The 11,877-nt window shown below is 43.2% G+C and overlaps 1 protein-coding gene across 1 annotated transcript in view; it reads left to right on the forward strand.

Moving 5' to 3' along the window:
* clint1a (clathrin interactor 1a) overlaps positions 1-11,877 on the forward strand; it is a 37,899-nt gene that overhangs the window by 22,387 nt on the left and 3,635 nt on the right. Inside the window, exons 7-11 of the mRNA XM_046296012.1 lie at positions 1,108-1,330; positions 1,463-1,556; positions 9,627-9,692; positions 9,779-10,050; positions 11,616-11,793. Coding sequence (XP_046151968.1) covers positions 1,108-1,330; positions 1,463-1,556; positions 9,627-9,692; positions 9,779-10,050; positions 11,616-11,793 — 833 coding nt within the window. The remainder of the gene's footprint in view (positions 1-1,107; positions 1,331-1,462; positions 1,557-9,626; positions 9,693-9,778; positions 10,051-11,615; positions 11,794-11,877) is intronic.

The raw sequence follows: 11,877 nt of genomic DNA on the forward strand, positions 1-11,877 counted from the left end.
GATGTGACTGACAAAGTAACTGGAGAGGTATAGCCATCTATATTAAAAATAGATGTGTGGTCACTGAACTAAGGTATTTTTTTACATTTTAAAACTGCAGGGGGGGGGGGGTGTGAAATGAAATGGTCCTTATGGACGATTTTAAACCTTGACTGGTTATCTCCAAACTCTGAGGCCATAAGAGGACTGTGCAATTGCTTAATGCAAGGAAAACTAAATGTATGGTTTTTCGCTTCCCTGAAAGTTAACACCTACAGATTTGAACTATAATAGGCCAGCAAATTGATAGGGTCATCTCCTATAAGTATCTTGGGATTTGGTTAGATGAAAAGCTGAATTGTAAGTTGAAATTGGGTGTCTATTTTAGGAACAAATCATGCTTTTCAATGTTAGCCAGAACGGATCTTAATCAAAGCACTTGGTTATCGGTGCTGGAGTATCGGTGCTGGAGTATGGGGATATTGTTTCTATTCAGGCCTCAGCAAGTACCTTAAACTCTGGACATGGTGTACGTATCATGGTGCTTTAAGATTTATTACAAATGCTAGCTCTCTCACCCATCACTGTGATGTGTATGCTGTGGTGCAGTGTCGTCTCTCCACCAGGAGGCTAAAGCATTGATGGAACAACTCCCTTTGTATCTCTGTTCCTCACTGACCAGATAGTCACTCCATACCGTCTTCGTTCACAGTCACTGCTGTCCTTGTCTGTTCCTAAGGCTAGAACTGACATTTCCCATAATGCCCCTTCATCCTGGAACATGCTTCAAAATATATTAAAGTTAGGGGTGTTAGTGTCCTTGCCTGTTAAGACTGACAACACTGTTTGATTAGCAGCAGTTGTTTCTAATCTTCAAATGTATCTGGAACTTGACACTTTGTGTATTTTGTATTTTTCTGTAATATTTTATATACACACTGCTATTTCCCTGTTTTGCCTTCTTGCCAGGTCGTCCTAGCAACATAGGTTTTTAACCTCAATGGCTCTAAAGGTTTAAATAAACAAAAATGACAGTATATCAAAAACCTGATGTTCTGTCATACTTTAGTCCCACACTTTTTCCATTGAATTATCCCCAAAACAAAGCGTTCTCATTGGTCTCCTTAGTGACAACGAGGAGGAGCGAGGTCGCCCGACGCAGAATGGCCAGTCCGGGAGGTCAGTGTTCAAAGACGAGGAGGAAACCGTAACGACCAAGAGCGTCCAGATCGTCCAGGCAACAGAAACCACCGCAACCAAGAAGAGAGGCGGGGTTCCATCCAAAACTGTGTCCCTGGGAGCCGCAGCCCACTACACAGGAGACAAGAGCCCTGATACCTCTGCAAAACAGGTGTGTGCACATGCGTCCATGTGCATTCAGTCCATGCTGGTTCACTCTAGCTTATTGTTGCCATCTGGTGTTAACAGTGCACAGTGCAGTCTAGCTCTACTCACATCTCTCCTCTCCTTCTCTTTGTTCTAGACTCTGTCCGCAGTAGCACCCCAGCCCTCCAGTAGTGGTCTGGCTGACCTATTGATGGTAGATACAGGACCCAGCCAGCCTGCACCAGCCACCGGTAACCACACACACACTGAGAGAACATCCTAGAGGGTTAGGGAGAGGTAGTGTAGTTACAGGACATCACGGAGGGTTAGGGAGAGGTAGTGTAGTTACAGGACATCACGGAGGGTTAGGGAGAGGTAGTGTAGTTACAGGACATCACGGAGGGTTAGGGAGAGGTAGTGTAGTTACAGGACATCACGGAGGGTTAGGGAGAGGTAGTGTAGTTACAGGACATCACGGAGGGTTAGGGAGAGGTAGTGTAGTTACAGGAAATCACGGAGGGTTAGGGAGAGGTAGTGTAGTTACAGGTGTAGTCTTTGGCATCATAAAAGTGAAGACTGTTATTTTATCAAATCAATTCTCTATTATTACTTAATTAACTAGGAAGTTGGGGCACCAAGGAAAATCTTGAGATTAAAGTTATAATTTTCCTAATATAACTTTTCAGATATTTTAATATCTGACCAATTAGTCTTCTAATTAATTAATGAATTAATTATTATTTACCTCGCCTTAGTCTCATTCCAAATGTCGTACGGTGTTCTAGTGTACTATGGAATATATTACTTTCTTATTTTTGACACTTCTCCCAGTCATATTTAAGGTTAGAACTACCTTTTAGTGTTCTGATACTTCTAGCTTGGAGTTGTATTTTTATGATAACCTAGCTACAGTATTTCACCTTTTAATGTGTATAGTATTGCTTACTAGGTGTGTCTAATCAATTGTGTAACCACTCTCTCTTCCAATTAGGGCTAATTGAAAGGCTGTTCAAAAGAGGACATTGTATTCCTTTTTTTTAATACTCCCTGACGAAGGCCATGCAGCCAAAACGTGTCGGTTTTTAAAAACTTTGTTTCTATTGAACATGCCATACTAATAAAGGCATTTTTAATAAATTATATGAAGAGTGCCTTGGTCCTCCTTTTTGATGACCAATTTACCCCTTTAACCAAAGAGCCCCTTCTGTCTACCAAAATGTACTATTGTGTACCTTAGTAGCGCTTCCCTTCCTCCTCATATCTTAGATGTGTTCTAAGATTTTCCCCATCTAGGGGCCTGTCTGCTTCTCACTCTTCTCATAGGGGAGTTTTTTCCTGCTCTGGCGGCCTCGTACGGTGTTTTCCGTAGTCTCGACCCCCCCCCCATGAGGCTCATCATGGGTCTGGGCGACTATTCTCCTCCTTTGTGGCTCGGCACCCCCCCCACCAGCGGGTGGTGTTGGTGTCCGAGGCGCAATCTAAAAGGTCGGACCCTATGTACGAGTTGTCAGCGGCCGTGTTATGAGAATGGCTAACTTTTCAACCAAATCTCCTGGTGTTTGTGCTTAAACACCCTCAGTGGCTGTCTTGGCCTGTCAGTCACCACCACGTCCGCGTGTGGCAACCTCTTCAGTACCTGCAAACTGAGACGAGGATATCGGTCTGTGATATCGCAGTGTTTCACCAGTGGGAGTCATCAGGTCAGTTGCTGGACTGACGCCATTAGTGTCATTGCAAGAGGTGACAGTCCCCCACAAAGCGGAAGGTGTATCATCGGAAGCAGAGTATACTCCGCGCATCAATGTTTTTCTTGCTGAGATGTCCGCACTGCTTGCGGAAGTGTCCAAAGGGCAAGTGAAGTTAATCTCAACTACCGTATTGCACAACTGCAAGGAGGAGGGAAGTTGCTCTTTCACAGATGCAGCTGGCTCGAAATCTTGAAAAGAATGGTCAGTCAGGTTGGCTGATGGAATGTATCGAGATATCTTAATATCTCCTTGGATTCTGCACCAACACATACCCCTCGGGAATGACTGCGTTGCAGCTGGCGTTAGGAGAAGACCGTGTGGTCAGTGGTGAAGGCACTGTGGCCTGTGACCATACATGGTTGGTTTTCCAATCCATCAGTGGGAGAAACCGATCCATCAAGTCTGCTCCGAGTAGCAGGGGTTCAGATTCCAGGCTGGTAACACAGAGGCAAGAACGAGCAATACGTCCTGGAAGTGCAGTTTCAGCATGACTCTGAGAGGCGAGGTAGTCTGAGTGACCCCTGGAAGTGTAGTTTCAGCATGACTCTCAATGTGAGAAGCGAGGTAGTCTGAGTGACCCCTCGTAGTGTAGTGTAGTGTCGCATCGTTCCACTTTTAACCAATTTTGAGGTGGTTTCAAAGCCCTTTTGAGATAATTGAACAATGTTTGACAGATGAGCGATATTGTCACGCCCTAATCAATTAGCGCATGACAAGTTAAACAGTCCTCCAGGACTGTTTCCAGGTATGGGCATTTAGATTTGTGTTTAGTGGACATATTCCCCACAGCGTGGAGTGGTCGTTCGCAACGACGTGATGTGCCATTTCTGTTCAAGGTGGAAGCAGATAGACTGTTCAGATCTTGAGTGGGCTTGGCTTTGACGAAGCGTTTGACCTTTTTTTCGCAATCTTTGTATCAGAGTCTATAGACAAAGCCTGTGGGCTTGTTTCTTGATCAAGCGTGCCCTGGATAGGGTCTTGAGTGAGAGCGGGAGAGATTTGAATTTTAATGTCCTTGCTATGGGTCCTGCGGACCTGGTGTCCGGTAATCCTCGTCTAGTCCTTGTGACTTGTCTTTTACCCTTTTCTAAAATGTTTTCTCGCTTTACGTCCTTCAGCCCTTTGTTACCCTTGAGCTCTGACATTTTATGTGGGTTGGGTGCAGGAACGTAGCGAACCGTTCGATTGTAGCGGTAGTCGTTTTGATGGCGATGTACTTTACAGTTATTTAGACCGCAAAGGTTATTGGAATCGTGGTAGAAACTGTTGTTGTGCGTCATCCCTCAACGCTCCAATACCTGATAATGTACCCTCTAACTAGAGTGAGTGCTCCTGGTCAAACTTCAAAACAGAGTGGTCAGGGCTCTTAGCGTTGTGAACTTTTGATGCCTCAAAAACTGCTTGCAAGCTCTCTGAGTTGTAAGATAGGCAAGCCAACGTGGGCTGCAGGGCCCAAGTAGGTAATGAAGGTGGGATACATGTTAGACAGAAACGTTTGTTTGAATGGTAGCAGTGCTTCCATTCCTGTTTCAGTGAGTAGGCCAAAGTAAGCTGAATGAAGTCTATGATAGTATGCTTGTGAGTGTTCATTCTGAGCTTGTTTGATGGTGTTAGCCAGTGAGTTATCTTGTTTGCGAGTCGCAGAACCACTGAATTCCCATTTCAAAACTGTTGCAAGTTTAGTGTAGTCATTTAGCACGTGTTGCTGTTGTAGGCGAATGAACCTCGTCACGTGTCTATTCTACGTTCGCTTCAACAGGTAAAACCTGTCAGAACCCGTAGTGTTCAGGTAGCCATCCAATGCATCCTATATGTCAGCTAGGAATGTCTCAGTGTCTTTAGGCTGACCTGAAACGAGGTCAAAGGTGGGGAAGTTCTTGACGAGTTTGTCAAGGTATTCTGCGCCAAGTGGGCGGAGAGGGTTGGCTTCATCCTGTGGGGAAATTGGGGCTGAAAGGCCAAGAGGAGAAGCCTTGTTATTGTTGGCCAAAAGGCTCCATATTACTCAGTGCCGAATGGCCAAGAGAAGACTGAGGGACCCATGAGGGAGGCAAAGTCTGAAACCTATTGTCTTTAGTCCTGTGAGTACAGGGCTCCGGTTGCTTGGATAGGTAGTCACGCTGTAGAGCGTGACCATTCTGGACTTCCTCCAGAAGGAACCTAAGGGTGGAATTCTGCTGCATTCCAAATAATATCTGTAATGTCCATAGAAACATGTCAAACGTTTTTTATAATCAATCCTCCGGTTGTTTTTAAAATATATAATCGATAATATATCAACTGCAAATGTCTTTCACAGTAGGAGAGGGAAAAGCAATACCTATCCAAACTCTGTCGCGCGAGCAAAACTCATGTGACCACTTGACGCGATGTTATCGTTCTGGCTTATTTTTCAAAATAAAAACCTGAAACTATGTCTGAAGACTGACACCTTGAGGAAGCGATAGGAAAAGGAATCTGGTTGATATCCTTTTAAATGGAGCAATGGGAGGCTATGGAACATGGAGTTTCAAAATAGAAGCCACTTCCTGGTTTGATTTTGCTCAGGTTTTCCGCTGCAATAGCAGTTCTGTTATACTCACAGACAATATTTTGACAGTTTTGGAAACTTTAGAGTGTTTTCTATCCTAATCATATTATATTATATTATAATTATATGCATATTCTAGCATCTGGTCCTGAGAAATAGGCTGTTTACTTTGGGAACGTTATTTTTCCAAACATAAAAACAGTGCCCCCTAGCTTCAAGAGGTTAACCTCTCTGGGATATGTGGAACGGTAGCGTCTCACCTGGCCAACATCCAGTGAAAATGCAGAGCGCCAAATTCAAATAAATTACTATAAAAATTCAACTTTCAAATCACACATTCAATATACCAAAATAAAGCTACACTTGTTTTAAATCCAGCCAACGTGTCAGATTTCAAAAAGGCTTTTCGGCGAAGGCAAACGATGCTATTGTCTGAGGATAGCACCCCAGTAAACAAAGAGAGAAAAGCATATTTTAACCCTGCATGTGCGACACAAAACGCAGAAATAAAAAATATAATTCATGCCTTACCTTTTGACGAACTTCTTCTGTTGGCACTCCAATATGTCCCATAAACATCACCTTTTGTTCGATTAATTCCGTCGATATATCTCCAAAATGTCCATTTATTTGCCGCGTTTGAGCCAGAAAAACACCGGTTCCAACTTGCACAATATATATATATATATACAACGTGACTACAAAATATCTCAAAAGTTACCTGTAAGCATTGTCCAAACATTTCCAACTACTTTTCTAATACAACTTTAGGTATTTTTTAACGTAAATAATCGATCAAATTGAAGACTGGATGATCTGTATTCAATACCGGAGGAAAATAAAGTGGAGCGGGCTTTCAGGTCACGCGCCTCTAACAAAAAGTACACTTCCCTCGAGCCTCATTCTGAACAGTGTTACTTCTTCATTTCTCAAAGGAAAAACCTCAACCAATTTCTAAGGCCTGTTGACATCCAGTGGAAGTGGTAGGAACTGCAAGAAGGTCCCTTTGAAATCTGGATTCCCAATGAAAACCATTCAAAAGAGTGACCTCAAAAAGAACAAAAATCTGAATGGTTAGTCCTCTGGGTTTCGCCTGCCAAATAAGTTCTGTTATACTCACAGACATGATTCACACAGTTTTAGAAACTTCGGAATGTTTTCTATTCAAATCTACTAATAATATGCATATCTTATCTTCTGGGAATGAGTAGCAGGCAGTTGAATTTGGGCATGCTTTTCATCCAAAATGCCAAATGCTGCCCCCTATCCTAGAGAAGTTAATGTGGAAAAATTTAACTTGTCTCATTGTAGAAACCCAATCAATTTGGATATTATTTAAAAGATCCACTTGAGAAGTAAATCTGGCAATTTCACTTGTTAGTTAAATCGTATGAGACATCGATATCCAGTCAATTAAGATTGGCTGGATATCTAATATATAATAATAATATATGCCATTTAGCAGACGCTTTTATCCAAAGCGACTTACAGTCATGTGTGCATACATTCTACGTATGGGTGGTCCCGGGGATCGAACCCACTACCCTGGCGTTACAAGCGCCATGCTCTACCAACTGAGCTACACAGGACCACGTGATGTGATCCACGTTTGGGTATCACATACAGTGGGGCAAAAAAAGTATTTAGTCAGCCACCAATTGTGCAAGTTCTCCCACTTAAAAAGATGAGAGGCCTGTAATTTATCACAGGTACACTTAAACTATGACAGACAAAATGAGGGGGAAAAAATCCAGAAAATCACATTGTAGGATTTTTAATGAATTTATTTGCAAATTATGGTGGAAAATAAGTATTTGGTCACCTACAAACAAGCAAGATTTCTGGCTCTCACAGACCTGTAACTTCTTCTTTAAGAAGCTCCTCTATCTTCCACTCGTTACCTGTATTAATGGCACCTGTTTGAACTTGTTATCAGTATGAAAGACACCTGTCCACAACCTCAAACAGTCACACTCCAAACTTCACTATGGCCAAGACCAAAGAGCTGTCAAAGGACACCAACAAAATTGTAGACCTGCACCAGGCTGGGAAGACTGAATCTGCAATAGGTAAGCAGCTTGGTTTGAAGAAATCAACTGTGGGAGCAAATATTAGGAAATGGAAGACATACAAGACCACTGATAAACACCCTTGATCTGGGGCTCCACGCAAGATCTCACCCTGTGGGGTCAAAATGATCACAAGAACGGTGAGCAAAAATCCCAGAACCTAGTGAATGACCTGCAGAGAGCTGGGACCAAAGTAACAAAGCCTACCATCAGTAACACACTACGCCACCAGGGACTCAAATCCTACAGTGCCAGACGTGTCCCCCTGCTTAAGCCAGTACATGTCCAGGCCTGTCTGAACTTTGCTAGAGAGCATTTGGATGATCCAGAAGAAGATTGGGAGCATGTCAGATGAAACCAAAATATAACTTTTTGGTAAAAACTCAACTCGTCGTGTTTGGAGGACAAGGAATGCTGAGTTGCACCCAAAGAACACCATACCTACTGTGAAGCATGGGGGTGGAAACATCATGCTTTGGGGCTGTTTTTGTCTGCAAAGGGACCAGGACGACTGATCTGTGTAAAGGAAAGAATGAATGGGGCCATGTATCTTGAGATTTTGAGTGAAAACCTCCTTCCATTAGCAAGGGCATTGAAGATGAAACGTGGCTGGGTCTTCCAGCATGACAATGATCCCAAACACACACCGCCTGGGCAACGAAGGAGTGGCTTCGTAAGAAGCATTTCAAGGTCCTGGAGTGGCCTAACCAGTCTCCAGAACTCAACCCCATAGAACATCTTTGGAGGGAGTTGAAAATCTGTGTTGCCCAGCAACAGCCCCAAAACATCACTGCTCTAATTAATATTGACTGACAGAAATCGTACCGTTTGGCCTAACCGACTAAATCTGGAATTCATCACTCATTGAAATGCTAATCCTTTGCACATGAATGCACACTCATTCGGGAGTAATTGCAATCAATATATATATTTATGCTCAGTGTGTCATCGTGATCTCTGTTGGAATCGTCCATCTTTTTGTTGGAAAGTTCATCCACTTGTCTCCATCTGCTTCCAAGGAGTCTTTCGTGGTTAGAATGGATACTTTAGAGTCCAATTCAGAACTGTTCTTATTGTATAGATGTTTCGGCGGTTGTCAGTCTTTGCGTTCAATGGTACATAATTCCTAGCTGCAGACTAGTAATTAGTATCGACGAGTTGCTCTTATTTTATCGGAATCGATAGTCTCAGATTTTAACCACGTGGTATGGTTCAGAATTCAGCAACCATTACAACCTTAGCTTATCCTGGGGTTTTTATGGTCTCTACTCAAACCTTAGCTCTCTCAGCTGACCGAGGTAGGCATGGTCTGAAGGGAATTTCTTCAGGTGGGGGTTATATTCGTAACAGTAGAAAAGGGCTGTCCCATGACGCCAGATCGATGTCTGTGCTCATGGCGGCGGGCCAATGACTTCGTTCAACTTTAAACAGAAATACAATTCTCTCACATTAACAGTTCAACATCACCTTACATAATTTCACAAATAGTTTCATCTTTACTCATTCATTTTATACAATAATTAGATGCAAACCTCAGAATATGGAGGCTTCTGTATAAGCAGAGTTATGGTAATGTGGCTGTATTGTCTTTTCTGAGGTCACGATCATAAAACAAAATGGACCGGTCGTAGCTGGCTTCTCCACCAATCGTTTACACATTCTCCAAAACATGGACATTGTTCAGTTCTCACGTTCTGTGAGGTAGAAGTTCCTTTGTTCTCTCTGTCTCTCTTTCTGCATGGCCATGAGGGAGAGAGTCTCCTTCTGGAATTTACGACCTTGAGATAACTGAACTTGGGTGTAAGAGGGGGGGGCACTCGCTATACCCAAAGAGGGCCACGTCATGACACAGGACATCATGGAGGGTTACTGGGTGGTAGTATAGTTACAGGACATCATGGAGGGTCTCTGGGCCGGTGTCTGGAAGCTGTCACAATTCACTCATTAAAGTGATGTATGCATGTCTCTTTCCAGACCTGATAGGAGGATTTGCTGACTTCTCGTCTCCTGCTGCCTCTGTCGGCCTCTCCACAGTACCTGGTGAGTTTAGAAAGCATTAGAATATTCAGAGTTTTTTATAGTCTAGTTTATCCACTAACATTTTTTCTCTCTTTTCTCCTCTCCAGCCTCCAGTGGGAACGGTGACTTTGGGGACTGGAATGCTTTCCCTGGTGGCCAGGCCCCCGTCCCCACCCCCTTCGCCCAGCCTCTGGCCCCCAGCAACACTGACCTGTTTGGGGCTCTGTCGGCCAGCTCTGCACCAGCTCCAGCCTCCGCTGACCTGTTTGATCTGATGGGTCCAGGTCAGACCCAGTCGCTCTCTGCCTCTCAGAGCCTCACCTTTAATATGACCAACACACAGACCATCAGCAGCACCATGCCACAGTCCAGATCACTGGTAAGAATACAGGACAGACAGTACATTAATTTACATCGTAAATTGTATTTGTGTCTGATCCACTGTTAATGAGAGGAGTGGCAGTAACTGCCTGTGCTTTAGAGGAACACACACGAGATAGAAACGGCAGAGAGCCAAGGTTTGCAGATGCTCCACCTTCCCTAGGGACAAACACACAATGAGAAGGAACCCGTTTGAGTCAGAAAACCATTCAATCAAATACAAGGTTGTTTGCATAGATAATATGTGCTTGTTAAAAACCTGACCTACTTAAAAAAGACCAGCTTAGTTTAGCAGAATAATAAAACCTGACCTACTTAAAGACCAGCTTGGTTTAGCAGAATAATACAACCTGCCCCCCCAATCCTGTTCATTCTGGATAGATGAGATGTGTTTCCATGTAGATGCCTTCAGAGACAGCAGTTTAACCTCTAACTCCTCATCCCGGGTCCGGGAGCGTAATCATCGACGAACACTAATTAGCATAATGCAACGCACATAAATATTCCTAGAAAATATTCCTATTCATGAAAATCACAAGTGAAATATATTGAGACACAGCTTAGCCTTTTGTTAATCAACCTGTCATCTAAGATTTTGAAAATGTGCTTTACAGCCAAAGCTAGACAAGCATTTGTGTAAGTTTATCGATAGCCTATCATAGCATTTTGTCCAGCTAGCAGCAGGTAACTTGGTCACGGAAATCAGAAAAGCAATCAAATTAAATCATTTACCTTTGATGAGCTTCGGATGTTTTCACTCACGAGACTCCCAGTTAGATAGCCAATGTTCCTTTTTTCCAAAAAATATTATTTTTGTAGGCGAAATAGCTCCGTTTGTTCTTCCCGTTTGGCTGAGAAATCGCCCGGAAATTGCAGTCACGAAAACACGTAAAAATATTCCAAATAAGCTCCATAATATCGACAGAAACATGGCAAACGTTGTTTATAATCAATCCTCAAGGTGTTTTTCAAATATCTATTCCATAATATATCCACCGGGACAATTGGTTTTTCAGTAGGACCGATTGGAATAATGGATACCTCTGTATTTTATGTGAGAATCACTCTGAGAGCCATCAGGTGACCACTTGCGCAATGTAGCCACTTATGGGTATTCTTCAACATAAATGCGTAAAACTACGTCACAATGCTGTAGACACATTGTGGAAAATGGAGAAAAAGTAATCTGGTTGATAGCCCATTCACTGCTCAATAGGGACACATTGGAACGCAGAGCTTTCAAAAGATGAGTCACTTCCGGATTGGATTATTCTCAGGCTTTCGCCTGCAATATCAGTTCTGTTATACTCACAGACAATATTTTTTACAGTTTTGGAAACTTTAGTGTGTTTTCTATCCTAAGCTGTCAATTATATGCATATTCTATCATCTCGTCCTGACAAAATATCCCATTTACTACGGGAACGTTATTTTTCCAAAAATGAAAATACTGCCCCCTAGTCACAAAAGGTTAATATTCATATGTCACCATTTATATAGGTACCTTTAATATTACTATCTATTGGAACTGTTGTCGCCAAATTGTCGCCCCCCCCCTTCCAGTTGATGGGCGGGCCGTTGCAGCCCCAGCAGCATGAAGTCATGCTGGGTACCCAGGGTTCCATGGGGTCAGCGATCCCCTCCACCTGGTCTGACTCGTCGGTCAACATCAGTCTGGACTTCCTGGCACCTGGCATGCAGCCCCCCAAACCTGTCCAGCCCACCCTCAACACACTCCAAGGTGAGCCTAGTGTGTTGTAGTATAGACTGGGATAGAAAGAGTATTGTGTTTGTCTGGAGGGTGTTCAAAACGCTGCTGAATGTC

The sequence above is a fragment of the Oncorhynchus gorbuscha genome, linkage group LG13 (genome assembly GCF_021184085.1).
Source record: "Oncorhynchus gorbuscha isolate QuinsamMale2020 ecotype Even-year linkage group LG13, OgorEven_v1.0, whole genome shotgun sequence".
NCBI lineage: Eukaryota > Metazoa > Chordata > Actinopteri > Salmoniformes > Salmonidae > Oncorhynchus > Oncorhynchus gorbuscha.